Source organism: Cariama cristata, unplaced genomic scaffold, assembly GCF_000690535.1.
Source record: "Cariama cristata isolate BGI_N322 unplaced genomic scaffold, ASM69053v1 scaffold10863, whole genome shotgun sequence".
NCBI lineage: Eukaryota > Metazoa > Chordata > Aves > Cariamiformes > Cariamidae > Cariama > Cariama cristata.
Genome location: NW_009606662.1, coordinates 5,902 through 31,007, shown reverse-complemented (window position 1 = coordinate 31,007; position 25,106 = coordinate 5,902). Strand labels below are relative to the sequence as shown.

The 25,106-nt window shown below is 45.0% G+C and overlaps 1 protein-coding gene across 1 annotated transcript in view; it reads left to right on the top strand.

Moving 5' to 3' along the window:
• Positions 1 to 25,106, top strand: part of KMT2A (lysine (K)-specific methyltransferase 2A) — a 33,272-nt gene that overhangs the window by 4,897 nt on the left and 3,269 nt on the right. The window contains exons 3-29 of the mRNA XM_009696453.1: positions 504 to 681; positions 1,082 to 1,316; positions 2,627 to 2,691; positions 3,494 to 3,865; positions 4,496 to 4,569; positions 5,232 to 5,360; positions 6,223 to 6,336; positions 7,528 to 7,674; positions 7,957 to 8,052; positions 8,864 to 8,984; positions 9,781 to 9,894; positions 10,245 to 10,429; positions 11,011 to 11,184; positions 12,026 to 12,136; positions 12,385 to 12,458; positions 12,947 to 13,140; positions 13,534 to 13,640; positions 13,787 to 13,924; positions 15,146 to 15,304; positions 15,595 to 15,712; positions 15,795 to 15,873; positions 16,128 to 16,288; positions 17,075 to 17,260; positions 17,911 to 22,228; positions 23,602 to 23,682; positions 24,218 to 24,282; positions 24,667 to 24,837. Of these exons, the coding sequence (XP_009694755.1) occupies positions 504 to 681; positions 1,082 to 1,316; positions 2,627 to 2,691; positions 3,494 to 3,865; positions 4,496 to 4,569; positions 5,232 to 5,360; positions 6,223 to 6,336; positions 7,528 to 7,674; positions 7,957 to 8,052; positions 8,864 to 8,984; positions 9,781 to 9,894; positions 10,245 to 10,429; positions 11,011 to 11,184; positions 12,026 to 12,136; positions 12,385 to 12,458; positions 12,947 to 13,140; positions 13,534 to 13,640; positions 13,787 to 13,924; positions 15,146 to 15,304; positions 15,595 to 15,712; positions 15,795 to 15,873; positions 16,128 to 16,288; positions 17,075 to 17,260; positions 17,911 to 22,228; positions 23,602 to 23,682; positions 24,218 to 24,282; positions 24,667 to 24,837 (7,966 nt within the window). The remainder of the gene's footprint in view (positions 1 to 503; positions 682 to 1,081; positions 1,317 to 2,626; positions 2,692 to 3,493; positions 3,866 to 4,495; positions 4,570 to 5,231; positions 5,361 to 6,222; positions 6,337 to 7,527; positions 7,675 to 7,956; positions 8,053 to 8,863; positions 8,985 to 9,780; positions 9,895 to 10,244; positions 10,430 to 11,010; positions 11,185 to 12,025; positions 12,137 to 12,384; positions 12,459 to 12,946; positions 13,141 to 13,533; positions 13,641 to 13,786; positions 13,925 to 15,145; positions 15,305 to 15,594; positions 15,713 to 15,794; positions 15,874 to 16,127; positions 16,289 to 17,074; positions 17,261 to 17,910; positions 22,229 to 23,601; positions 23,683 to 24,217; positions 24,283 to 24,666; positions 24,838 to 25,106) is intronic.

Here is a 25,106-nt window from a genome sequence, read left to right as displayed (position 1 = left end):
TTCAGTCAGAAGTATTTCAGAATCCTATGGTGAAAACATGCAAAACGGCACTAAAGTGCTGTTTCGTTTAGGACCTCAGTAAACACAAGCCCCTCATCTTAAAGGCCAGCAGCTACAAAACTATCAAACGGCTTGATTTCCTTCTGGCTTCTGCTGGATCGGTTAGCGCTGACTGTTAATCTAATTCCAATTGACTGATTCTTAGGATACCCATGCCTCGAGAACGTGGCTTCATGAGCAAATTCGCTTCCCAGCAAGTGGAAGCTTGCCTTGTAATTCCAAAGGGGTAAAACTTATTCTTCCTTTGAGTTTATCCTCTCTTGGATAGCTGAGGCTTAGAAGGCTGAGAGCCTTTATTTTTACCACAATTCTTACGAAGTGTAAGCTAAGATGATATAATTTAACTCTTTTTAGGTTATTTAGAAATTTCCATTGCATGTTTCCCAGCCTCATTTTGGTGCCTTTCTTAGGAGTACTGTCTGTTCTTATGTTCTGAAATCTAGGGACAAGAGAGCGATTCATCAGAAACGTCAGTCCGAGGACCACGAATAAAACATGTTTGCAGGAGAGCAGCCGTTGCGCTGGGCCGCAAGCGAGCGGTGTTTCCTGATGATATGCCCACTCTGAGTGCCTTACCGTGGGAAGAACGGGAGAAGATACTGTCTTCCATGGGGAATGATGGTGAGTTAAGATTTTTAGTTTTCATCTTGGATTCATACAAAGTCAGCTTTTGTGGACAGCTTAAAATGAGGACTTGAAGTGATTAAGAAGGGAAGGTATGTTAAACAGCTCCGGGCTCTCCGTTACAACGCTGCTCAAACAGGCTTAATCCTTTGAAGCATTGGGAATTGTTATAAACATGTGTTCTGCACTAAACTGTTGGTCTGCTGAGGGGTGTGTATACATATATGTACATAGGTACACATACGTATGTGCGTATACACACATGCTCATGTGCACCCCTTGTGTGGCTCTGCAGATGAACTTGCGCTTAATGGAATAAATTCCGTTAGCAAATTAGACACTCCTGAAACATTCTTTGACATCAGCGAATTCACATTAGAAATTTTTTTTTTGATAGACAAGTCATCGATAGCTGGCTCAGAAGAGGCTGAACCTCTTGCTCCACCTATCAAGCCAATTAAGCCAGTTACCAGAAACAAGGCACAGCAAGAACCTCCAGTGAAAAAGGGCCGACGCTCAAGGCGCTGTGGGCAGTGTTCGGGCTGTCAGGTTCCAGAGGACTGTGGTGTCTGTACCAACTGTCTAGACAAACCCAAGTTTGGTGGGCGCAATATAAAGAAGCAGTGCTGCAAGTAAGTGCGTGTCTGAGAAATTGTTCAGCTAATCCCTATGCTGGGTGGGATAAGCACAGCCGTGCTCCGGGACAGGGAACAGCAGATTTACCCTGTAGCACAGGCTTTGAGTGAATTTGGCCTGGCCTGAGGCTGGATCACAGCACGGGATTGTAAACAGTTTAAGAGTCAAGATCCTGATTGAAGGTGTGGTTGTTACAAGCTCTTTTTCAGAAGTTCTTGTCTGGCTTCTTCTCCCCAGTTCAACGAAACATAGCATTGAAAAGCGTTTGGTGTGAGACCAGTGGCTTTCATTAGGCAGGATGGGTTTTTGCAAGGAAGGCAATGTATACCTAAATATTTATCTCTTGTTCTCCCAAGTTGCGTTTACGAAGAGCTTGTGTTTTCAAGATGATGTTTATCCGGTGTATATACACTTCACATAACACAGACATCTCTGGATGTCGTTAAGAAATTTCTTCCTTGATTTTTTCCTATCGTTCTTTATGCATATCACTTAGCCTGAACCTTTTGCTTTTTTTAAATTGCTGCGTTACATTGATTTTTGCCAGACCAGATAATCTGTCTGAAAAGGCAGCAACCGAAGTGGCACCAATAAAGATTGTTGTGGTATGGAAGCTATTTATAAAACATAGCTGTGAGAGTTGCTACGTAGTGCTCATCTGTGTGAAAACACTCTGCAGACTACAATCTGTAAGTAGTCTCGCTCCTAGCAGCTTTGCCCAGGCCTCAGGCTAGGTTTCAAAAACCACAGGCCCTGCTACACGAACGAAGGGAGAAAAACAAGGCCTAACCCAACTTAGAGAAGACATTATACACTAAACGTAAGAAAAATGGGAAATAAGCTTCAGTGCTTAAAAAAAGGCTTGGTCACCTAATCCAATCCCACTCCAAGAGTAACTAATTTTGTCTGAAACGGCCTCAGTTTGGATTACATAAAACCTACAGTTGAGAGAGTTTGAGGTGGTTTCTTAGAGCTCTTGGCAGTATTCTGACACTTCTGGAGTCTAAGCAACAGAATTGATGGGGGATTTACCGGTGAAGCAGCGTTGTTACATAAGCAGTTTTATTAACCTCAAAATTGCATTGAGAGTGTGGAAAACCAGAAGGGAGATGCAGAGGAAAATAAGTTTCTTTTACGTATCTCTGAGGGAGGGAGGGGGGGCAGAGGCGGGGGGGAAATTGCTTGGAAAAAGGCAGTGGGTGTATTGATAATGCTTTTTTCGATTTGTCATGTTGAATCTTTAGAGACTCCCCCTCTTAACATCTGCATTTTTCTTCTGATTTCACGACATGCTCTTTCTTTGTAGAATGCGGAAATGTCAGAATCTACAATGGATGCCTTCAAAAGCATATCTCCAGAAGCAAGCTAAAGGTAGGCCAGAAGACTCGCCTCAAGTGTAGCACAGGGGAGAAATTTTCGTCTCTCAGATTTTGCTCTTTGTGCTGTTGTTGTGGCTACACCGAGGTTAGTCTGCCACCAAATGTTAACAGGGAGCCTGACTCTTCCACTGATGTCAGGTGAAAGTTGCAGGAGAGACGCGAGCACAGGCAGCATCCGTACTCCCGAGCAGTGGCTGTCTCTTTCAGCACTGGACTTGTAGTTTTCCCTTCCTTTTGTAGGGAGCTGCTGCTGCTGGCTGGTCAGTCTCCCCTCTGCCCTTCAGGTGAAGCATTTCTCAGAGGTTTGCCTGCTCCTGAGCGACATGGGGACTGATGAGTCTCTTGGAGCCTCCTTGTCTCTGACAGAAGGCTTAAGTGAGCCGTCAGATGTGTTCTGTTAAATCCCCGTGTTCTTGGTACTGGACCACTGGAGGTCTGCATGTTAGTGTGGCAGCAGTCAGGCGGCTGCCTTGAACTCCCTGAACTTCACCATACAAAGTCTGCTTTCTCCTTTGCGCAGTTAAGCTCTGAATCTGCTCTACTACAAAAGGGTTTTGCTTGCTGCTCGGTCAGAGTAGAGGCCCAAAGTATTAGAATACAGATTGCAACGTAAGCCAAGTGTGTTAATTTTACCAACAAAAGGCTTTACTTTTTTGAGTACCCTTTTTTTTGCATAACAGAATGACAAAACGCTGAAGTCAAAGTGTCTTGTTCCCTCGTTTTAAAAAAGCAGCGAATTGATTGAAGTCACACCATTTTGTCTGTGTTGCTTTATTGATGCTTCTTCTTCCTAGCTGCAAAAAAGAAAGAGAAGAAATCGAAGACAAATGAAAAGAAAGAAAGCCATTCTGGAAAGAACCAGTTGGACTCTGGACAGAAACAAACTCCTCAGGCTGTCGTATCACGAGAAGACAGTGCTGCAAAGAAGAGCAGCGAGCCTACTCGTAAGCCCGTTGAGGAAAAGCATGAGGATGGGAATTCCTCCGTTCCAGTGTCAGAGCCCAAACAGGTCCCTGCATCTGGTACCAGAAAGGCTGGCAAGCAGTCGTCCCAGCCAGTACAGCTCCCTCCTCCTCAGGCACCGAGCTCAGGACCTTTGAAAAAAGAAGCACCTAAACTTACCACTTCTGAGCCTAAGAAAAAGCAGACTCCCCAGCCAGAAATAGGTAAATGGGACTGTTTATCCTCAATATGTTTGAGTCACATTAAGTAACAGTATTAATACTGTTAAGAGCTGTTGGATTTTTAAAACAGCTAAATGCTTTATGATCTAGTGAAATTACAGCAGATTATTTTGGAAATTTTCCTTAGAACCGGCTTCCTTTTTGTTGAACTACAGTGTATATTGGGGCAGGGAGAAAGATGGCCATCTTTATTGTGATTTTCAGTCATGTAGTCGTGGCAGTCTTGAAGTATATTTTCAATATTGTTAAGTCTGTTGACTGTTCACAGTCTGAATGTGAAACAAGAAGGATGTAGTAATCTTTTACTACAAAAACATAGTCTGCTGTTGCACGTAGTACAGAACAGCATGAAGAGTGACCAACAAGGCAGCTCCAGGACTTCTGTGGCTTTGCACCCGGAACACTTCAGATTTTTAGCAGAGCAAACTCTTCTGGTCATGCTTTGAGGAGGCTGCTCAAGTCATAGTTGATGAGGCGCAGCCACAGAAGAGGGTGGAGAAAAATTCTAGTCTAAAGTTCATCGCATGTTACTCAGCTGATTTTTTTCCCTTTTCTTCTCTACAGGTGGCTGTTAGTTACTTGAAATACTCATAATTTTTCCCCCCTTCCTAGGCACAGAACAAAGCAAACAGAAAAAAATTGCTCCCCGTCCAACTTTCCCTGTGAAACAGAAACCAAAAGAAAAGGTGAATACTGTTTTTTGTACACAGTCAGTAAATTTCAAGAACCTGGAACTTCTGTCTGTCTAGGAAGTAGAACTGTATTACTTACCCTTTTGCAGATTATTTTTTTTTTGGTATGTAAAGATGTTAGGTTTTTCCGCTGTGGCAGTATGTGGATACCAAAGTACCTGGCATACGCCTAACATGCAGTTCAGATGTTAACTTGTTCTCTAAGACTTGTACGTTGTGGGGTGAAGGCTAGCTTTTCCATAAAGAATGGAAGTACCTTCATCTCAGAAACAATTTGGGGGGGGGGGGGGGGGTGATGTAAAAAAAAAGAGACAAAAAAAAATTGTCTGTCTGAAATCTGAGAAAGAAGTGTGTAGGGACTAATAACACCTAGAGTTGCCCCACTGCAGCAAAATAAAAATCAGCGCTCTGATGAGAGAGAACAAGATGATGTTAGAGGAAAATGCAGCAAATTGAATTAGAAATGCAATCGCGTGTGGAATGCTCTTCGAAACGGTTTCCAGAGTGGTTATTTTCTTGCAACTTTTACGCATTGGTTAATTCTGTGAGAGTTTGGGGCTTTTGTCCGTGGGTTATCTACAGCGTTTAATGTAATTACTGGTTAAGTTGTGACGTTCAGGGTTGGGATTAATGCAGGCTCCTTTATACTTGACTAGGAAAAACCTCCTCCTATAAGCAAGCCAGAAAGCAGCACGCTGAATTTGCTCAGCACTCTGACTAACGGAAGCAGTTCCAAGCAAAAGCCACCTACAGATGGAGTCCACAGAATCCGAGTGGATTTCAAGGTAGAGGACAAAATGTTTTAAGTATTTGAATGTTACCTGGCTCTAAACACTGGAACTAGAGTCCCTCAAGAGCGCTGGCAGTGACTTCTAAGTTTGTGTGTCTGGTACCGTTCAGAGAGAACTGCAAATAGGAGCCTTCCTGACAAGTCACTCGGTTGATTTTTAGAAGCTTGTTATGCCTTTTTTTTTCTTACGATTAGAGTACTGGATGAAGAGACACTTAAAGCTTTAAAACCTTAACTGTCAATGTGTGAGGATGAGCAAGAATTTGAGGTTTATGAAGAATTATTCCATTAAGATGGAACTATAAAACCTTACCACAACTTGAGCCAACAAGATTTGGGGAAAATGTTAGTAACTTGTAATTCACAACATTTGGGGTATATCTGGGGTTTTAAAATGATAAATCATGTACTTTTTTTGAACAACAGTGTTGAAATAATAAAAATTAATATTTTCCTAATAATTTTTCAGTCCATCTATAAGTGTTGATACTGGAGATTATAGTAAGATCTCATAAGTGTTTTATACAAATATGGAGCTTTAATAAAGTATAATTCTTCTGAAATTTCACTTTCAGTAATAATTGTGCAATCGTGAAAAACTGTGTCTTGTTCCTTAGGCTTGCTTTCCGTAGAAGGAAGGCTAGTGTATTATTGAGCTCTCTTGGCAAGAACAGCGCTGAGATGTGACTATTCCAATATACACTATAAAGTAGACCAAGGTAGAAGTTGAAGTGATTTCAGTTTAAGGCCGCTTAATCACAGGCACAGAACATAAAAAGCAGCAGTCAATGTGAGCACTTTATACTGATGTTGTATTGCCTTATTCTGCATGGTGATGTATCCTTTTGTACTTTCAGGAGGACTGTGAAGTGGAGAATGTTTGGGAGATGGGTGGGTTAGGCATCGTCACCTCGGTACCTATTACCCCCAGGGTGGTCTGTTTTCTCTGTGCCAGCAGTGGACATGTGGAGGTAAAGCATTGTGTTCTGCTGTTGATGACTTAGTTACGGCACCATGTTGTTACAAAAATAAATAAATAAATACCGTGGCCTTAATCCAGAAGAAATTAAAATAATGCCTGTAAATCCACCCTTGCTAAAATTTGTCCCAAGATACTAAAAGGCAAGGTATTTAAAATCAGTTTGGAAACTTCCGCGGTGCTTGCTTTGGAGGTGAACCGTGTTAGACGTAAAGAATAGCGTATTTGAGAGCACCCACGTCTCCTCTAAATTTGGAATCCCACATCCGATGTAAAGCGGGGGCTTTACTTTCTTTTGACTTGCCATAAGAAAGGCTGCCCAATAATGTTAATGGGCTTTAGGCAGTGTTGACTTTCCCAGGTATGTCTGTATCTGCTGAGAGCTGCAAATCATTACTGAAAGGTGACTGGAAGGACTCTGGGGCCGCATAAAGAGCTGGATTATAAGATGTGTTAGATGCATTTCCAGGTATAGATAGGCGCCTTCTGAACATCTTCAGACCAACTGTCCTGGGAAGGTGATGCTAGCGCTCTAGAAAAGGCTTGGTTACGATGAGTGAACAATACTTGGGTTAAAGGGGGTTACACTCTGTATGTGGACATCGGTGCCCTTGAGGACCGTGAAGGTCCAGTGGGGTGTGGAGCCATCCCCTTCTCAGTCAGGCTGCTTCTAGGGGACAAACGATTCTGATGTCCCCTGTGAGCCTGCCGTGTTCGTGCCCTGAGGATGATTCTTTTTCTAGTATGACCAGCTGTGTAGGGGATACGTAGAAATTAGAAGAGCTTCCCAGTGGGCCCCCTAAGCCGAATGGAGGGAGAGGTGTCTCTCTCTGCTCTGCGTGTCCCTTCCTTCTGCACTACCTGTTTGTTCTGGTGCGGTTGGCTTGTGTTACAGCAGGGGAGGGAGATTCCGAAGAGCCCAGTAGGCCTTTGCCAGTGCTCAGAACACTTAAGTAACAGGTACCAGACTCCCATTTGCTGCTAGACGCCTAGTCTAGGTAGGCGAGCCTGTATTTGGGTTATCCGAAGTACACGCCCGGTTCCCCTCCTAAAATATGCCAGTAGAAATCCTTGTTCTGTCAGTTGTGAAGCAGAATACAAAGTAGTTCGGAGCGCGAGGGGGCTTGTTTGGGGCTTCAGAGCAGCTTCTGACTTGCTAAAACCTCCCTCTCCCCCCTTGTAGTTTGTGTATTGTCAGGTCTGTTGTGAGCCTTTCCACAAGTTCTGCTTAGAGGAGAGCGAGCGGCCCCTGGAGGACCAGCTGGAAAACTGGTGCTGCCGTCGCTGCAAGTTCTGCCACGTGTGTGGGAGACAGCACCAGGCCACCAAGGTACCCCTAAACTGCCAGGAGACCTGGCGGGCACCCCCGCCCTGCTCCCAGAGCTCCTCTCGCGCCAGAGCTCAGCTAGCGAGCCTGCGCCGGGCAGCCGGGGAGCGCGGAGCCTCTGTGCGAGCGCTGCGGTGTACTGGGGAGAATGCCTTTCGAGTTGCTTCGTTGCAACTTCTACCTCTTGCCCCGAACGGGGTATCCAACGTAAAACGAAAATGTCCAGGGTTTTGCGTCCCTTTGGAGGGGTCTCTGTTCCAATGCTTTCTCCCCTTACTCTTGTAGCAGTTGCTGGAGTGTAACAAGTGCCGAAACAGCTATCACCCCGAGTGCCTGGGCCCAAACTACCCAACAAAACCCACCAAGAAAAAGAAGGTTTGGGTGAGGGATTCTGATTTCTTTTCTGGATAATTCACTTGTTGACTGACCATAGCACTGTGGGCCAGAGCTCTGCAGATGACTTGCTCTGATGCAATGACTTAGCTTTTTAAGGCAGGGTGCCTGTTGCGTTGGAAGGTACGTTTGGAAATAGATAACGAGGTGGGTCGTTGATAAGGTTCTGAACAAGTGGGATTTTTAAAGAGATGGATTGCACCTTTCTTAGTTGTAGTAATTCTTCTGATCGTAGTCCCAGAACACGAAAGCAGCTCTTCAGAACGCAGAAGCGTTTACCTTGTTAACAAACTTATTGGTTGGTACTGGTATGGAGAGACAATTCAGATTAACGCACTATTTTGCATCTTTCAAGTTGTTCTAAACTTCTTGTAAACGAGTGCCTATAGTGTGTTTGGTACTACCGGTTTTTAGGTGTTTTCTACTACAGCACCCTCAGAGCTGGAAAACTGTTAAAATAAGACTTCGTATTTTAGGTCAGAAGAAATGCCACAACTACGTACGCTGTTTTATGGGAAGGGAAGGGTGATATTTTCTTCAGTGCAAATATGAAGGACAGAAAAACTATACTGTGGTTTATCTTCATTTTCTTTCTTGTTGCATTATCACCATCTTACCGTAAAGGGAGGGAGGTCTTTTCTTTTTAGTCAAAGTGTTGGTGTTTGAAACTCCTTATTCTGTTGTGTAAGCTCTCTGCACTCATTAAATAATAAAAACTATGAAATTATCATTAGGACTAAAGCACCGAAACCACTGGATAAAAGCAAATTAACTCGTGCCAAACACATTCCTTTTCCAGATCTGTACCAAATGTGTTCGCTGCAAGAGCTGTGGATCTACAACACCAGGCAAAGGGTGGGATGCGCAGTGGTCTCATGACTTCTCGCTGTGTCATGATTGTGCCAAACTCTTTGCTAAAGGTACATACGGTTGTGATTCTTTACAGCTGGGGCCTCTTCGGATGCTCTCTTTTGAATTAATGTCAGTGCAGAATGAACAGGGGCCTGCAGGGCAGGGGAGCTTGTCACGGTAGAGGCGGGAGCGAAAGCTGGTGTCAGGGTCAGGCACAAGAGCACGTGTAATAGTTTCTGTAGGAGAGCCGGGTTCTTGGATTTCACAGTGCTGAAGAAAAGTCACCCCTGTTCTCTTGTCAGAGTTTGAGGCTTCCCGAATTTGAACGCTATACCGTATAAAGCAGTTATTACACACCTGTTGACCCAGAGTTTCCAGTAGCAGTTGAGGAAAAGACATTTTAAAGGACTCCTGACTTAAAAGCAACAAAATTCCTGTTGTAAAGCGGTTGTTCCTTCTCGCGTTACTTACTGTATGTGACGCCTTTGAATCTAGGAGAGGCGGTCTGGGGAGAAATCTCAGGATAGAAAATCTTGACTCTTCCACCTCATTTCTTGCCTGCGCATCATCTTTGTCCTTTCGTTTTACTCTGTAAAGCTACTTGCATATAGTGTTTTGTTAGTCTCGCCACCCCCCAAAAATGGGTACCCAGTAACAGAGTTCTCAAGTAGTCAGTGGTCTTCCAAGCAGGTTCTTTCTGTGGCCATTGTTTGCAGCGTTGTAAAAGTAGGTGTGACTGTATTGGCGGCTTACCGGTGCAGGTTTCCAGAGAACTGCTTTCTTAGCATGCTAGTAAGTAACTACCTAGCCTTTAAGGTGTGTGTGGCAGCTGAACTCCTGATAAAAATCACATCTTGTTTGCAGGAAATTTTTGTCCTCTCTGCGACAAGTGCTATGATGATGACGACTACGAGAGCAAGATGATGCAGTGTGGGAAATGTGACCGCTGGGTCCACTCCAAATGTGAAAACCTTTCTGGTAAGGCAAATCCTTATCTCCTCAGTACATAACGACATGGGGCAGCAAGTAGAGCAAAGCAACCCGGTTTTGGACCTTTCTACTAGAGCTTTACGTTAACACCCTCACCTGTCATCACCTACCTGAAAAATACCTGTAGGTTGGCTACAGGTAGACCAGTACTATCAATGACATCCTGAAAGTGTAGGACTTGCCTCAAAGGCAGCATCGTTCAGTTAGTTGCACCGGATGCTTTTGTTACGTGAAAAGTGTTTCAGTTGGACCGTGAGTGCAGAGCAGGGGTTTTTCCCTATATCCATCCTTCAGTAAAGTAGTTGAGATTGTTATCTTGGGTTTTTTTCCATCTCCAGATGAAATGTATGAGATACTCTCCAACTTGCCTGAGAGCGTCGCATACACCTGCATTAACTGTACAGAGCAGCATCCTGCAGAGTGGCGTCTGGCACTGGAAAAGGAGCTGCAGGTTTCCTTAAAGCAGGTTTTAACAGCCCTGTTGAATTCTAGAACTACTAGCCACTTGCTGCGGTATCGACAGGTAAGCTGGAGCTTCGCATCCTCTTAATACATTCTGGCTTGAGGTGTTGCCTGGCATTCAGTTGAATTCTGGTATTGCTGTGCATTGTACTGAAAAAGTGTCTTAATCGTACTTAGAAGAATATGTACCGTGATTTTTGTTTTCTTTCTTTTGTTCATTCCTATGGAAACAAAGAAGTGGGTATCTATGATACCACTTGTGAGGCTAAAAGAAAAAGTAGGCTAAAGTTCCTCAAGGAATGAATGGGAGGATTTAGGTCTGTGATGGTGAAGGTGCTTTTTTGAGAGAAGAACAGAATCTTAGTCTTGAAATAGATACTCAGAAACAAGACTTCTGAGAAGCGAGTTTGATCCTTGTAGCTGATCACTGTGCTGTATGCCTTAGAGGTCAGCAGCAGGAAGCTGGTTAAGATCTTTTCATTTTTGTCCCTGCGTCTTGGAGAGGAATTCAGAACTTGAGTCTCCTTTCTTTCATGGTAGTGAGAATCTCTGGGCCAATAAACATGCATGGGGAGTATATCATGAATAGCAGCCACACTTCCAATAGCCGCTGTCCTTCTGTCTGGTTGCTGATGTTAACAGGCAGCAAAACCACCTGATTTAAATCCTGAGACGGAAGAGAGTATCCCGTCCAGAAGCTCTCCGGAAGGTCCCGATCCTCCTGTCCTAACAGAAGTCAGTAAACAGGAGGAGCAGCAACCTCTCGATCTGGAAGGAGTGAAAAGAAAAATGGATCAAGGAGGTTATACCTCTGTGGTATGTCAAAGTTTTAGTGTTCCACTCTAATAATAGACCCTGTGAATTGCTTTATGACCCGTGGTGTTTATTACTGGGCATGCCTAAGCCTTTTCTTTATGAACAAGGAAACAGGTTAAGGTGCTGCTAAAAATAATTCTGGCTGGCACTCGTGTTAACATTGGCCCAAAGACATGTAATTTACACTGTTGTATGGCTGTCTTTAACCAGCAGTGATATTTGGTTAAACCCCTTTTGCTCTCAGTCAGAGGTTTATGTTCGTGGAAACAGGATAGATCATCCTTCATGTGCAAATTCTAACCCAAGGCCTAGCCAACTAACACCAATGGTCGTCAGTTATCTGGAAACTAATAATTCATGTGTGAAGGGATGATCTCTTTAGGGGTCGTTTCTACAAAAGGCTAACGTTGACCGAATCAGTTTTCGTTGTAGGGAGCAGCCTTTTCCTCTTTTCCACGCCCACCCCCCCACCCGCCCCAAGCCTGCAATCTTGAGGAAGACTGTATATTGCAAAGCACTAGGCAGATGTGCTGTTGCCAGATTTTGGCTGAATCCTTGTGAGGTAGCTAGCTTAGATGATTTAAAATCGGTCCGCAGCCAGCTCCTGGTAGAGGGAAGACATGAACAGTGACGAGTGTAGCAGTTCTGCCAGCCGGTTTGCAAATGCACAGGGCTGCTTGTTGCTTTACAGCCAAATTCTCTTGTTGCTTTTAAGTCGATGCTCCGGTTCAGTCTTCTGGTCATCTGGATGCTCACTCAATGCCTTAAAAAAAAATCAGTAGATGGTGTAGCTGTACAAGAGATAATCCTGTTAACATGAAATTTTGTGGCTTTCTTACAGTTGGATTTCAGTGATGATATCGTGAAGATAATTCAAGCAGCCATTAATTCCGATGGAGGGCAGCCGGAAGTTAAGAAAGCCAATAGCATGGTCAAGTCCTTCTTTATTCGGGTGAGCTGGACTACGGTGATTTTGAAAACTGCTTGGTATCCTAACACTGCTTGTTGCTGTTGGAGTCCAAAGGGTCCATCACGCTTACCATTGCTTGAGTATTTCCAGGAATAAAATAATATATTGTCAGGGTGGTTGACATTAATGAAATCTTACTAGTTGTGCGTTTACAGTAGAACCTGGCTGAGTGTCTTTGAATTTTGGGGTATGTTGTATAACATTTCTAATGGAGTGTTGTTTTCCTTCAGCAAATGGAGCGTGTTTTTCCATGGTTCAGTGTAAAAAAGTCCAGATTTTGGGAGCCAAATAAAGTAACAAGCAAGTAAGTAATTGTTCTGTGTCCGACTGCGACACCCTGCAGTTTACCAGCTGTCCAAGCAAAAAGTATCAAGAGAGCCTGTTTGTGGGGCGGGGTTTTCTGGTTTTGTTTTTCTTTTCCTTTTTTTTTTTAAGAAGTTAAACAGTAGTCCCATTCCCAGGTTTTGTGTACACTTCCCTGTTCTAAAGCAGAGTAACCAAAAATATTATTTAGGACGAGATATATTGCATATGGGCTTGTCAGTCCTGTCCTTCCTTCCCCGTCCTCCTCCTCTTCCCCGTTTGGTGTGGCCCTCCTTCTGCATCTGTTACCCTCAAAAGAAACAGCCAGCCATGTGTAAGTGACTGGTCATAGCCTTTGTTGAGAGCGTGTGTGGACTGTAAGTAATTAAATGAGTTGTTAATGTATACTGAATGTCAGTAGTGCTGGTAGACGGGGCACAAGGTCCTCTGGTGTAGTTGGGTCTGACAGCTGACTTTGTTGCGTTTCAGCAGCGGTATGTTGCCGAATGCAGTGCTGCCCCCTTCGCTTGACCATAATTACGCTCAGTGGCAGGAGCGTGAAGAGAACAACCGCACTGAACAGCCCCCTCTGATGAAGAAAATCATTCCAGCTCCAAAACCCAAAGGGCCTGGAGAGCCAGATTCACCAACGCCTCTACATCCTCCTACACCACCTATCTCTAGTAAGGAAACAGATTGCAGCACTATTGGTCCCAAACCCAGAGTGCTTCATTCCAAATCTCCTTGTAGTGAAGAGAGGGCAGAATTAGTTCTGTATGCGACTGAAGAATTTTGGCGACCTCTGTGACCTGAAATCGTTCAGAGGCTGTTACATATGAGATGTTTCCGAGCTGAGCTTGGGCCCAGAAATACCTTTGCACCTGCCTCTTTTTCCCCCAGAGCGAGGGCTTTGCGGAGGCTGATGCGTGCTTTTCCTTGCTTTACGAGCTGGCTATTGGAAACTCTAGGCTCCTGTTTGGCTCTTCTGCCCTATTCACTTACTGACAGTCTTTCCAGATGAATTTTTGCCTGCCTGACTTTCAAGAATAAACAGTGTTCTCTCTTTTAACTGTAAGGCTCTGACAGAAGCAGAGAGGATAGTCCTGAACTTAACCCGCCTCCGGATGTAGAAGACAACAGGCAGTGCGCATTGTGCCTGAAATATGGCGATGACAGTGCTAATGTGAGTATTTGGCACCTGCCCATTTTGATAGGAGCTTAGTTTAAGTGGTACTGTGGATGTGGTAGTGTGGATAGGCCAGGTGCTTTTTGTGCATTGTTGTGTCTCGTGGAACATACCGGAAAAGAATGTTTCCTTCCGTTCCTTAGGATGCTGGACGTCTTCTCTATATTGGCCAAAACGAATGGACACATGTGAACTGTGCTTTATGGTCAGCAGAAGTATTTGAAGATGATGACGGTTCTCTGAAAAACGTGCACATGGCTGTGATCAGGGGAAAGCAGCTGGTGGGTAGAAGTAAAGAATACTTTCTTAACCTTCACGCTGATTTACACAGAACCATGACAGGAACCCAGCAAAAAGATTACTTGTGTGTGTTTCTTCTGCTCCGTCCTCTCCTTGAGTTTTTTTTCTTTTCACACTATATATAATAGAACTGACTGGAGATAATTGAAAATTCATTTTATCCTTGCTCAGTTCAGAAATATTGTGGAGGCCAAAAGGAACTTGTAACAGGAGAATTGGAGTTCTGTTTTTCTCAGAAGGTCTTCAGTTGTCAGTGCTATACCTTAAGGAGTTGATGCCGTATCTGTAGTCACAACCCGTTTTTAAAAACAATATGGAGTATCTAAAGCACGACCAGATGCTGTGTTTAAGCCTGACGCCTATTTCTCACATAAAAGGACTTACCAGATGTTCTGTTGCAGTCCAAACTGATGACAGGAGAGGAACTCAAAGGAAAGCGCGCAAGCCTGTACCTGGTATTTTGACCTAGGTTAAGTTTTTTACATGTATAAAAGAAGGAAAAATGGAACACAAGTGTTGTCCAATTCGAGGTGTTGATCAAGGAGCATTTTCATGTTTGAGTATAGATGAAGGATCTTGATGTCTAACTTGTGCATAGCTACTCTGTTAAACACTGCAAAAAGAGCAATGGTGGTGTCCTTTTTCTGAACTCCCAGGCAGTCTTAGAAAATGAAATAATCCTATTGTGAATTGGTTGCTGCTTAAGTTCCAGAAGAATGAAATGAGACTGGAGGCAGGACTGGAAAGTAGTTTGTCCAAATTGGTTTTAATATTGCGTCGTTTGGTGCTAAATATTTGTTAAAACAGCAGAAGCAGTGGAACAGGAGTGCTCTTAGCCACTAGTAAGCCACCCACGTGGGGAATACTCTATGCAGGAGAAATAGTTGACATATTAATCGGTGAAGCTTGCAAATATGACACTTGGCATACAGGCAAGAAAATCTGAGGCCTGGAGGAACCAGTCTGCAAGTGCAAAAGTTGTTCTGTGTGAGGGATCCTCCTTCCTCTCACCTCCTCCTCCGTGTCTCGCTTGTCCACGTGAGTCGTGGTAGTGAAATGTTACGGCAATGAAGTGGGAAGTCAGACATTACTCTAAACTTCTGTCTATGCTGAAAAAAACAACTGACAACAGTAATGGTAGCCTGGTTTTAGAAGAGATTAATTTTTAACTTTTTTGTTTGTTTGTTTTTTGGCTTTTATAGAGGTGTGAGTTCTGCCAGAAGTCAGGCGCCACAGTAGGCTGCTGCCTCACTTCCTGTACAAGTAACTATCATTTTATGTGCTCGCGAGCCAAGAACTGTGTCTTTCTGGACGATAAGAAAGTTTACTGCCAGAGACATCGTGACTTGATCAAAGGAGAGGTGAGATTCTTCTTTCACAGCCTGCCTCATCTGAAGGTGGGGTTAGCCTGTAACTGTAAGCACTTTTTAGAAGTTGATGTCGAATGCGTTCCTTACTAGTGAGGGCTGGCCCACAGCACTGTTAAAAAGAAGTCGGTGGTACAACTGGCATGGGGAAATTTGGCAAGTGGTACTGTGTGGCAGCTTAAAAACCAAAAGGCCAAACTGAGGATCGAGTAAGACAGACTGCGTAGAGTACATGTGGTCGTTCCTTTAAAATTAACAAGTAGTTTTGTGGATTCTTGTTCCAGGTGGTTCCCGAGAATGGGTTTGAAGTTCTTAGGAGAGTCTTTGTGGACTTTGAAGGGATCAGTTTGAGAAGAAAATTCCTTAGTGGCTTGGAACCAGAGAACATCCACATGATGATTGGTAAGATCTAGTCTCTGGACCCTTGATCCACCTTTGGTGCTGGAATCTGGTTCACAGAACTTTCCCGTTCCTCTTTTCTCAGGTTCAATGACGATAGACTGTTTAGGAATTCTGAATGACCTCTCAGACTGCGAAGATAAGTTGTTTCCCATCGGCTATCAGTGAGTATAAGCTGTTTTGTGGTTAGATGTCTTCCAGTATGTTGATGCCAAACCAGTGCTGAAGTAACATATGTAAAAATTGACTATAGCTTTCACACGCTGTTCAGGGATCTTGTGATTAAGCTAGGTGTGTGGCATGTTGTGCCAGGAAGCCTTTGTCCCAAGCAGTTGTGAGAAACTGAAAATCTGAAATAGGAATGCTGAGGTTTACTCAACTGGTGAGTAAATTGGTTTATGTTTGAATTGTCTTCCAGGTGCTCCAGGGTGTACTGGAGCACAACAGATGCCAGGAAGCGCTGTGTGTATACCTGCAAGATCATGGAGTGCCGACCTCCGGTCATAGAACCTGACATCAACAGCACTGTAGAGCATGATGATAACAGGACAATTGCCCATAGCCCAGTTCCTCTTACAGGTAACCTTTTGAGGACTTTCTAAAAGTATATTCTCCACGTGTTTTTGCTGCAGTGTATCCTTATCAGAAAACCGGGTAGTGGCTCGGACCTGTGTCTCCTAAACCGATTTGGACTAGAATCCACTTCAGGCTTCCAAATAATGTTACCGCATCTTAAGACTTTTTAAAAAAAAAAAAAAAAAAAAAAAGGCAAGCTAAGCTCCTGACTGTACTGGTAGCTCTGCAAACTTGAGCTGAATGAAAACTACTGCAGTAATGCTTTCTAGTCTACAGATCTGAGATTTTTCTAGTGATCTAAAACTTCAGATTGTACTTCAAGTGTCAGTGTTGGTATGTAATATGAGGGTTGTTAAATACCACGTTGAATAGTAACATTGCGCTACTTCTGTATTTCCATGTTGCTTTGTCTGTATCCATAGGTGAGTTTAAAAAAAAAAAATCTCAACCCTATCCATTTTTATTCCCAGAAGGGTGAGGCTGTGTCGTATTTTTAAAACATTTGTAATAGTCGGCTTTGTCAACATGGAATCTTAAACTTTATTAAAATGTAATGGAATTTCATGTGTAAGCTGAGGGATACTGTATTGCAAGTATTTGAAAATGTTCTTAGGAGAAGAAAGCAGACATTATCTGCTGGTGCGGAAGCAGTAATCTTTGACTTTGTGTTTATTTACCAAATACCCTGATTCCCCAAGTGAAACCTGATAACGATACCTACTTTATCAGATCACAACTTTTAGGATTCAGTGATGGCTTATACTGTCTTTCTCTTTTATACAAAACCAGAAACTCTACCTAAAGACAGCCGAAATACCCCTGAAATCGTAAACCCACCATCACCAGATCGTCCCTTGCATTCTCAGACCTCTAGCTCCTGTTACTACCCCGCGGTCTCAAAGGGGCCCAGGATCAGGACGCCAAGTTACCCATCTGCACAGAGGTCTCCTGGCTCTAGGCCGTTACCCTCTGCAGGTATTTCAAGTGCTGTTGGCTTTGATTTTTGGTTTTGGAGGAGGATTTCTGTTTGTTTGTTTTGGAAATCTTTTTGGTTTGGTTCATGTCTTTTTTTTTTGCTTCAGTCAGAATGCGGTGTTTAGTTTTCTGTTTCTAGAGAAAACAGTGAAGTGGCAGTAGGTTTGAGGGAAGGAAAGTTTTCAAACTATACAGTAGAGGCGATGGCCTGTCAAGAAATGTACAACTGAAACAAAAATTTCCCTGGGATGAAGAAGGCAATGTTTGGGCAATATAATAGCAGTAATACAGAAGAGCTGTAATGTAAGTTAGGGACTTAATCATCTCAGTCGGTATTTTTGCAGAGAGAATCAGAAATCTGGTATTGTAATTCAGCTACTATTTCTGTATGAATGAGTCACGTTTTGTTTCAAACTTAACACCTGAAGTTGAGACACAGAGATACAAACTTGTCCACTCTACATGGTGAGTACTGATTGGCAGTATCAGATTTTTAATACCTATCTCAAGTGTCATCATTATGTCAATGCTATTTGGCTGGAAGGTTTTGCTGGTTTTTAATTTCTTGTGTTCTGTATGAAGGAATTGGGTATGCATTGATTGTGAAGGTTTCAGATCACTTGACAGTCTTTCTTGCCTTGTTTTTTCAGGAAGTCCTACCCCAGTGACCCATGAAATAGTGACAGTAGGAGATCCTTTACTATCCTCTGGACTTAAGAGCATTGGTTCCAGGAGACATAGCACCTCCTCTTTGTCACAGCAGCAATCAAAACTCCGGATGATTTCCCCTACGCGAGCCGGGAACACTTATTCCAGGCACGGTGCATCTTCAGTTTCCAGCATGGGGCCCTCTTCAGAACATGAACCGAGCATCAAAAGTACTGACCGCTTTGTGGGATCAGTGAATGCAGGTACTCCAAGCGCTCCCGTTCAAAGTTGCCCTGCCAGTTCAGGGTCCCAGAAAACAGCAGCCACAAGTGGAATTAAAACTTACCCGCTGGATGCATCTCAGTCTGCAGAAGGAAAACATTCTAGCAGTTCAGATTTGATAGCCAAAGGTGCGCCTTCTAAGGGAGAGAAGATGAAAACGCTGGCCTCGAAGGACCCGGATTATTCAGCTCATAGTTTTCCTTCTGGAGGAAACTCCAAAGTGTCCACTCAACCCACCGGTTCATCGGGCACAGAAATGAACATTAAGATGGGAACCTTTCAAGAATGTTCAGGATCGTTTTCTTCCAAAGAAGCAATATCCTTTCCACCTTTGCATCATAGAGGCCCAAGGAAAGACAGAGATCAGCATGTGGAACCTGTACAGCCAGAAAAAGCAACTGCGGTTGATGAGATGGATGCGAAGACCTTGAAGGCTGCTGGAGTAAACAGCAGATCTCCTGCAGCCAGTGAGCCGGTGATTTCTGCCTCTAGAGACAGGCGTCAGAAGGGGAAAAAGTTAACGAAAGACAGTTTTAAAGAGAAGCATTCCCTGAAATCTCTTACAGATTCCAGTCAGGCAGTCAGCAGCGATGAAGGAAACCTGAAACCAGAGTTTGGTAATCAGGGTTTGGCAACTGAACAAATTAGCCAGAGGTTATGTAATAATATTCCCGCTGAAAAAGCTGGTGAGAAGTCTCCACCTTCACAAGGGCCGTCTAAAGGTTCTGTGGTGCAGATCGAAGTGGCCTCTAAGGAGTCGCAGGCACCTAGGAAACGCACCGTTAAAGTCACTCTGACTCCTCTCAAGATGGAAAGCGAAAACCAGTCTAGAAATGCACAGCAGGAGAGCGATGCTGAACCTCAGTCTGCGTCTGCTGGGGCAGAACTGGCTGCTTTGGCAGAGCCCTCCTCAACTTCGGAAAGCCTGGAAGATAACCCGATAGTTCAGGGAAGTCCAAACGAGGCACCAGCACAGGAACCTCAAAATAACACCTATGAAAACTTGCCCGTTCAAGATAACAACTTGATGCTTCAGGACGGAACTAAAGCTCAAGAAGAAAGCTCGTACAAGCGGAGGTATCCGCGGAGAAGCGCTCGGGCCAGATCCAATATGTTCTTTGGATTGACTCCTCTGTATGGCGTGAGGTCTTATGGAGAGGAAGACATCCCCTTCTACAGTAACTCAACTGGGAAGAAGCGAGGGAAGCGATCTGCAGAAGGACAAGTGGACGGTGCAGATGACTTGAGCACATCAGACGAAGACGACTTATACTACTATAATTTCACCAGAACGGTGGTTTCCTCGAACACGGAGGAGAGGCTCGCGCCCCATAACTTGTTCAGGGAGGAGGAGCAGTGCGATCTTCCAAAAATCTCGCAGCTAGATGGTGTGGATGATGGAACGGAAAGCGATACGAGTGTCACGGCAACAACGAGAAAAGTCAGTCAAGTAACAAAAAGGAGCGGTAAAGAGAACGGAACAGAGAACTTAAAGCTAGACAGAACTGAAGAAGCCGGCGAGAAAGTACAAGTCACCAAGAGCTCCGCTGTCCACAAAACCGACCCAAAGATTGATAACTGCCATCCTGTGGGCAGGGTTAAAGCACAAGGTCAGGATTCGCTGGAAGCTCAGCTGAGCTCGTTGGAAACGGGCCGCAGGGCTCACGCAAGCACGCCTTCTGACAAGAACTTACTGGACACTTTTAACACAGAACTTCTGAAATCCGACTCTGACAATAACAACAGCGATGACTGTGGGAACATCCTCCCTTCAGACATCATGGACTTTGTACTAAAGAACACGCCATCTATGCAGGCGTTGGGAGAAAGTCCAGAGTCCTCGTCATCTGAGCTGCTAACGCTTGGAGAAGGTTTAGGTCTCGACAGCAACCGTGGCAAGGATATGGGTTTGTTTGAGGTGTTCTCCCAGCAGCTGCCAACCACCGAGCCGGTGGATAGCAGCGTCTCTTCCTCCATATCAGCGGAGGAGCAGTTTGAATTGCCGCTGGAGCTTCCTTCCGATCTCTCTGTTCTGACCACTCGCAGCCCTACGGTGCCCAGCCAGAATCACAACAGGCTCGCCGTCATCTCGGAGTCTTCGCTCTCCTCCTCGGGAGAGAGGTCTATGCTTGCATTGCCTTCCACGGAGTCCGGGGAAAAGAGGGTAACGGTCACAGAAAAATCTGCCTCGGGGGAAGGTGATACGGCTCTCCTGAGCCCAGGAGTAGACCCGAGCCCCGAAGGACACATGACTCCCGATCACTTCATCCAGGGTCACATAGATGCAGAGCATATAGCCAGCCCACCCTGCGGCCCCGTCGAGCAAGGGCACGGCAGCAACCAGGATTTAACGAGAAACAGCGGGACTCCGGGTATCCAGGTGCCGGTGTCGCCCACCGTTCCCCTCCAGAGCCAGAAGTACGTGCCAAACTCCACAGAGAGTCCCGGCCCCTCGCAGATCTCCAACGCTGCAGTGCAGACAACGCCACCCCACCTCAAGCCAGCCGCAGAAAAACTTCTGGTAGTCAATCAAAACATGCAGCCGCTGTACGTCCTCCAAACTCTTCCCAACGGCGTTACTCAAAAGATCCAGCTAACGCCTTCTGTTAGCTCTGCACAGAGCGTGATGGAGACCAACACTTCAGTGCTGGGGCCTATGGGGAGCGGGCTGACGCTGACCACGGGATTAAATCCGAGCTTGCCCTCGTCTCAGTCATTATTCCCTCCAACGAGCAAGGGGCTGCTGCCCATGTCCCATCACCAGCATATACACCCCTTCTCCACAGCCACTCAGACTGGCTTCCCGCCGAACATCAGCAGTCCTTCACCAGGCCTTCTGATTGGTGTGCAGCCGCCCCCTGATCCTCAGCTCTTAGTGTCTGAAGCCAGTCAGAGGACGGACCTTGGTACCACCGCTTCGACGCCAGCTGCTGCCCTGGGCAAGAAACGGCCCATATCTCGCCTGCAGTCACGGAAGAATAAGAAGCTGGCTCCCTCTGGAACCCCTTCTGCTATAGCTCCTCCCGATATGGTCTCCAACATGACCTTAATTAATTTTGCTCCTTCCCAAATTTCCAACCACCCGCTGGATTTGGGAACCATTACAAATTCAACATCCCATAGAACCGTCCCGAATATCATCAAAAGGTCCAAGTCTGGGGTCATGTACTTTGAGCAAACATCTTTGCTCCCGCAAGGTGGGACCGCTGCTGCAGTCGGCACATCTCCCAGTGTTATCGGGCCAGACGCCGGTCACCTCCCAGCGGGGCCTGTATCAGGCCTAGCATCGAGTTCCTCAGTGCTGAACGTCGTGTCCATGCAGGCCACAGCAGCCCCTGCCACTGGTGGGTCGGTTCCTGGTCACGTTCTGGGACAAAGTTCGGTAACATTAACGAGCCCTGGATTATTGGGGGACCTTGGTTCGATAAGCAATCTCCTGATCAAAGCTAGTCAGCAAAGCCTCGGTCTTCAGGAGCAGCACATGACTTTACCGCCAAGTTCTGGGATGTTTTCGCAACTGGGAGCAGCCCAAACTCCGTCTACGGGAGCTATGACAGCTGCATCGAGCATATGTGTTCTGCCTTCGGCACAGACGATGGGCATGAGCGTTGCTCCGTCATCTACTGACCCGGAAGGCTCTTACCAGCTTCCGCATATGACACAGCTTTTAGCCAGCAAAACTGGGGTCGCTTCCTCCCAGCTGGACCTTGGCACGCCTTCGGCAACGGCGCAGTTGTCGAGCTTTCCACAGCTGGTTGATGTTCCCAGTAATACCGGACTGGAGCAAAACAAGGCTTCGTCGTCAGTGATGCATGCCAGTTCAGCATCCCCCGGAGGCTCCCCGTCGTCTGGTCAGCAGTCGGCAAGCAGCTCTGTGCTGGGTCCCACGAAAACGAAGCCGAAGATCAAACGCATTCAGCCATCATTAGACAAAGGGAACGGAAAGAAGCACAAAACTTCTCACGTGTGGACCAGTTCCTCTGAAACACACGTTCCTGACAGAGGGACCGTCGCTGTACCCCAGGTCTCAGCTACAGGGTAAGAGGAGTGTTTGACTCTGCCCATCCCTGAGGTTTTGTAACTGTACGAGAAAGAATCTCGTGCTAGTTTCTGCAGCAAATTTTCCTTTTGCTAATTTCTAAGGTAAAAACCTCAGCTGCCAGCAGAAAGTCGATACTTGCAGGAGTTGATAGAACTTAACCTCTGGAGAAGGAAGGGTGAAAAATTTAAGGCTTTGAGGATCAGGGCTATGAGAACATCACTCATTGACAGCGCTGGCAAATTAAAGAGTGGTTTAGAGATAACGGCGGAGAAAGTGGCACTCAAAAGGATGATGGGTTCTATTCCTTTATGCTGTTAACGTGCATGAGCACTCTAGAAGCTTTAATCGTACTGTTATTAGCAGTGTGCTAAGGCACCAAAACGACTCACCGTTACGGTGTTGCCTTGGCCACTTTGGTCACAGAATTTAAGCTGCGTGCCAGTTTCTGTGAGCTTAGTGTCTCTCCAGCATGCGGTTTATTCTTCCTCCCCCTCTTCCCTCCTCCTTAGTCCCTACAGGCAAGAGAGACCTGGAAGGGACTGGGAGAACAGAAGGAATCTTGCTCTCCTTTACAGAGTAGCAGAGCGTGGGCTTGTCTCGCAGTAGAGGATTACTTTCCAGACGTTAACTTAAAATGGCATTTGAATTGACTCTTTGAAATGCAGATCCGTGGAGAGCATGAGAGCTGCTGGTCTGTGTTTTTTGTGCAAAACTGTCTAGTTTTGTTGGTGTAGTCCGTAGCTCTGTCTTGGTATCACACTACCAACAATTACCCATTTCACCAAAGATGTTCCACCACTGACTTCCAGTCCTGGCTGCCTGAGAGAACTCTCCTAAAATGCTTCCTGGTACTAGAAGACAGTAACATCCATCTTCTGGTGACTGAGACATATCGCACATCACTTGTCTAATTCCTTGATCATCTTGGTGTCTTGTAATAAGCCTAGTTCTTAAAACATTGATCCAAAACTCTTTATGCAACCTAACCGTTTAAAAGAGCTTATTTTTTTGTGTTGCTGACACTTGCCAGTCTGTTTTAGCCTGTAAAAGTTTTCTGTAGCTGTGTCCACGTTCCGCCGTGCACCTCCTGACCCCTGAGCTCGTTGCTTATGGTCACTCAGGCAATTCTTGCATGGGGATTCGTTCTCCTCCTCCTTCTTGAAGCGCAAGTCTTGGTTCTGATGTGATGCTGGAAGCGTAATCTGGTTTCTGGTATCTTAGGAGCTGTTGTTACTACTAGTGTAGTTCTGCTGAACTGCCGCATCACTTGCGGTGGCTCCCAGTGGACCTGTTACTGCTTTCCAGTCTCATTTACGGCATGTATGGCTTAGCAGGTATTTTGAATGTTCCTAAATCTTTTTTGTTCCAGGACTCCTGCTGTGAAGGCAGATGCGCAGGATGCAGCAAGCCTGGATCAGCCATCACCGAAACAATGTGGGCAGTCTGCAGGGTAAGCCTTAAACAGACCTTTCCATCAGATTCTGCTCGCTCGAGCTTAAGGAAATTTGTACAGAGAATGTGAGAAGTCTTGCTTTGCTAGTTAAAATATCTTGGGAGCTTTCAGTCTGGAATGAGCGGTCACATGTAGTTGCAATATGGAGCCATTTTTTAAATTAAGTTGCATATAGCTCTGGGAAGCTTGCCGCTTGCTGAGAAGACTGCTCGTACAGCATTGGCTGATCATATGTTAGCGTATGCCTTATTACTGAGTAGGGCTAATACAAAGAACAGGTTCCAGACTCTGTTAAATTAGACTGCTACCCACAGACCGATACAGATGCCTCAAAAATAAATGCTACCAAGTGGAATCTTTTTGTTTGCTTGTTTGTTTCCAATTGAACTGATGTCAGAAAGTTCGACTGGGGGAAAAAGGTTCTTCTGTCTGTCTAGCTGTCAAGATTTTGTAGGCAGCTGTTCAGGGCTGATGAGGAAACGAGGCAGGTTGTTAAATATTTTTCTCCTTGTTCACTTCCTTCCCTCCCAAGGCAAACGGCAGTCCTCTCGGAATCTCAGTCCACACAGAACTCAACAAATGAGCAAGAAAACGCAGGTATGTCGCTTCTTCAAAAGCACCGAGTCTCAGGATTCTCCCGGACTGGGAAATTGGTACCTTGAAGTTTTGATCTTTGTGCGTCTCGTTCTGTCAGGAAAAATCTCAGAGCTAACGATCATGTTATTCTTGCTACAAAGGGAGGAAAGATTTGTTCGCTATTAATAGATACTGGACAAATAGTTATGTCTCTATTTTTAGTTTGTGAAAACTTCAGCTCTTGAGATTTCACACTCTTATTACAACACTGTCTAGATTTTTTTCTTGGGTGGATTTACTGGTCAAAAGGCGAGTTAGTAAGTAGTTTTCAGTTGTGGAACAACCAGTGGAAAAAAGGTCATTCTGCCCAATTTCCGTCTTCATGCCGGCTTCTGTCTTTTCTAGGCTCAAAAGCTCTCGAGGAAGAAGAGAGCACTTTCAGCTCCCCACTTATGTTTTGGCTTCAGCAAGAGCAAAAGAGGAAAGAGTATCTTGGTGAGAAGAAACCAAAGAAAGGTTTGGTTTTTGAGATCTCTAGCGATGATGGTTTTCAGATCTGCGCAGAAAGCATTGAAGGTGAGAACTGTGCGTTTCTGGTTGTACTGGTTCTAGCTTTCCTTGCTAGAAGTTGAAGTACAACTTCTGAGGATACCTTACTTGCTTTTTTTATAGATTAAAAACTAAACAAACAAACTCTTGATTTACAGCCCTAGAACAAGCACCGTTCCTCACAATGTCTGGATTCTGTTGGGGTTTTTTTGATTATTTTTTTTTTCGATATAATGTATTCAGTGGAATATATATATCATTGTCCCATTTTGTGTAATCGATTGACCAATGGTGCT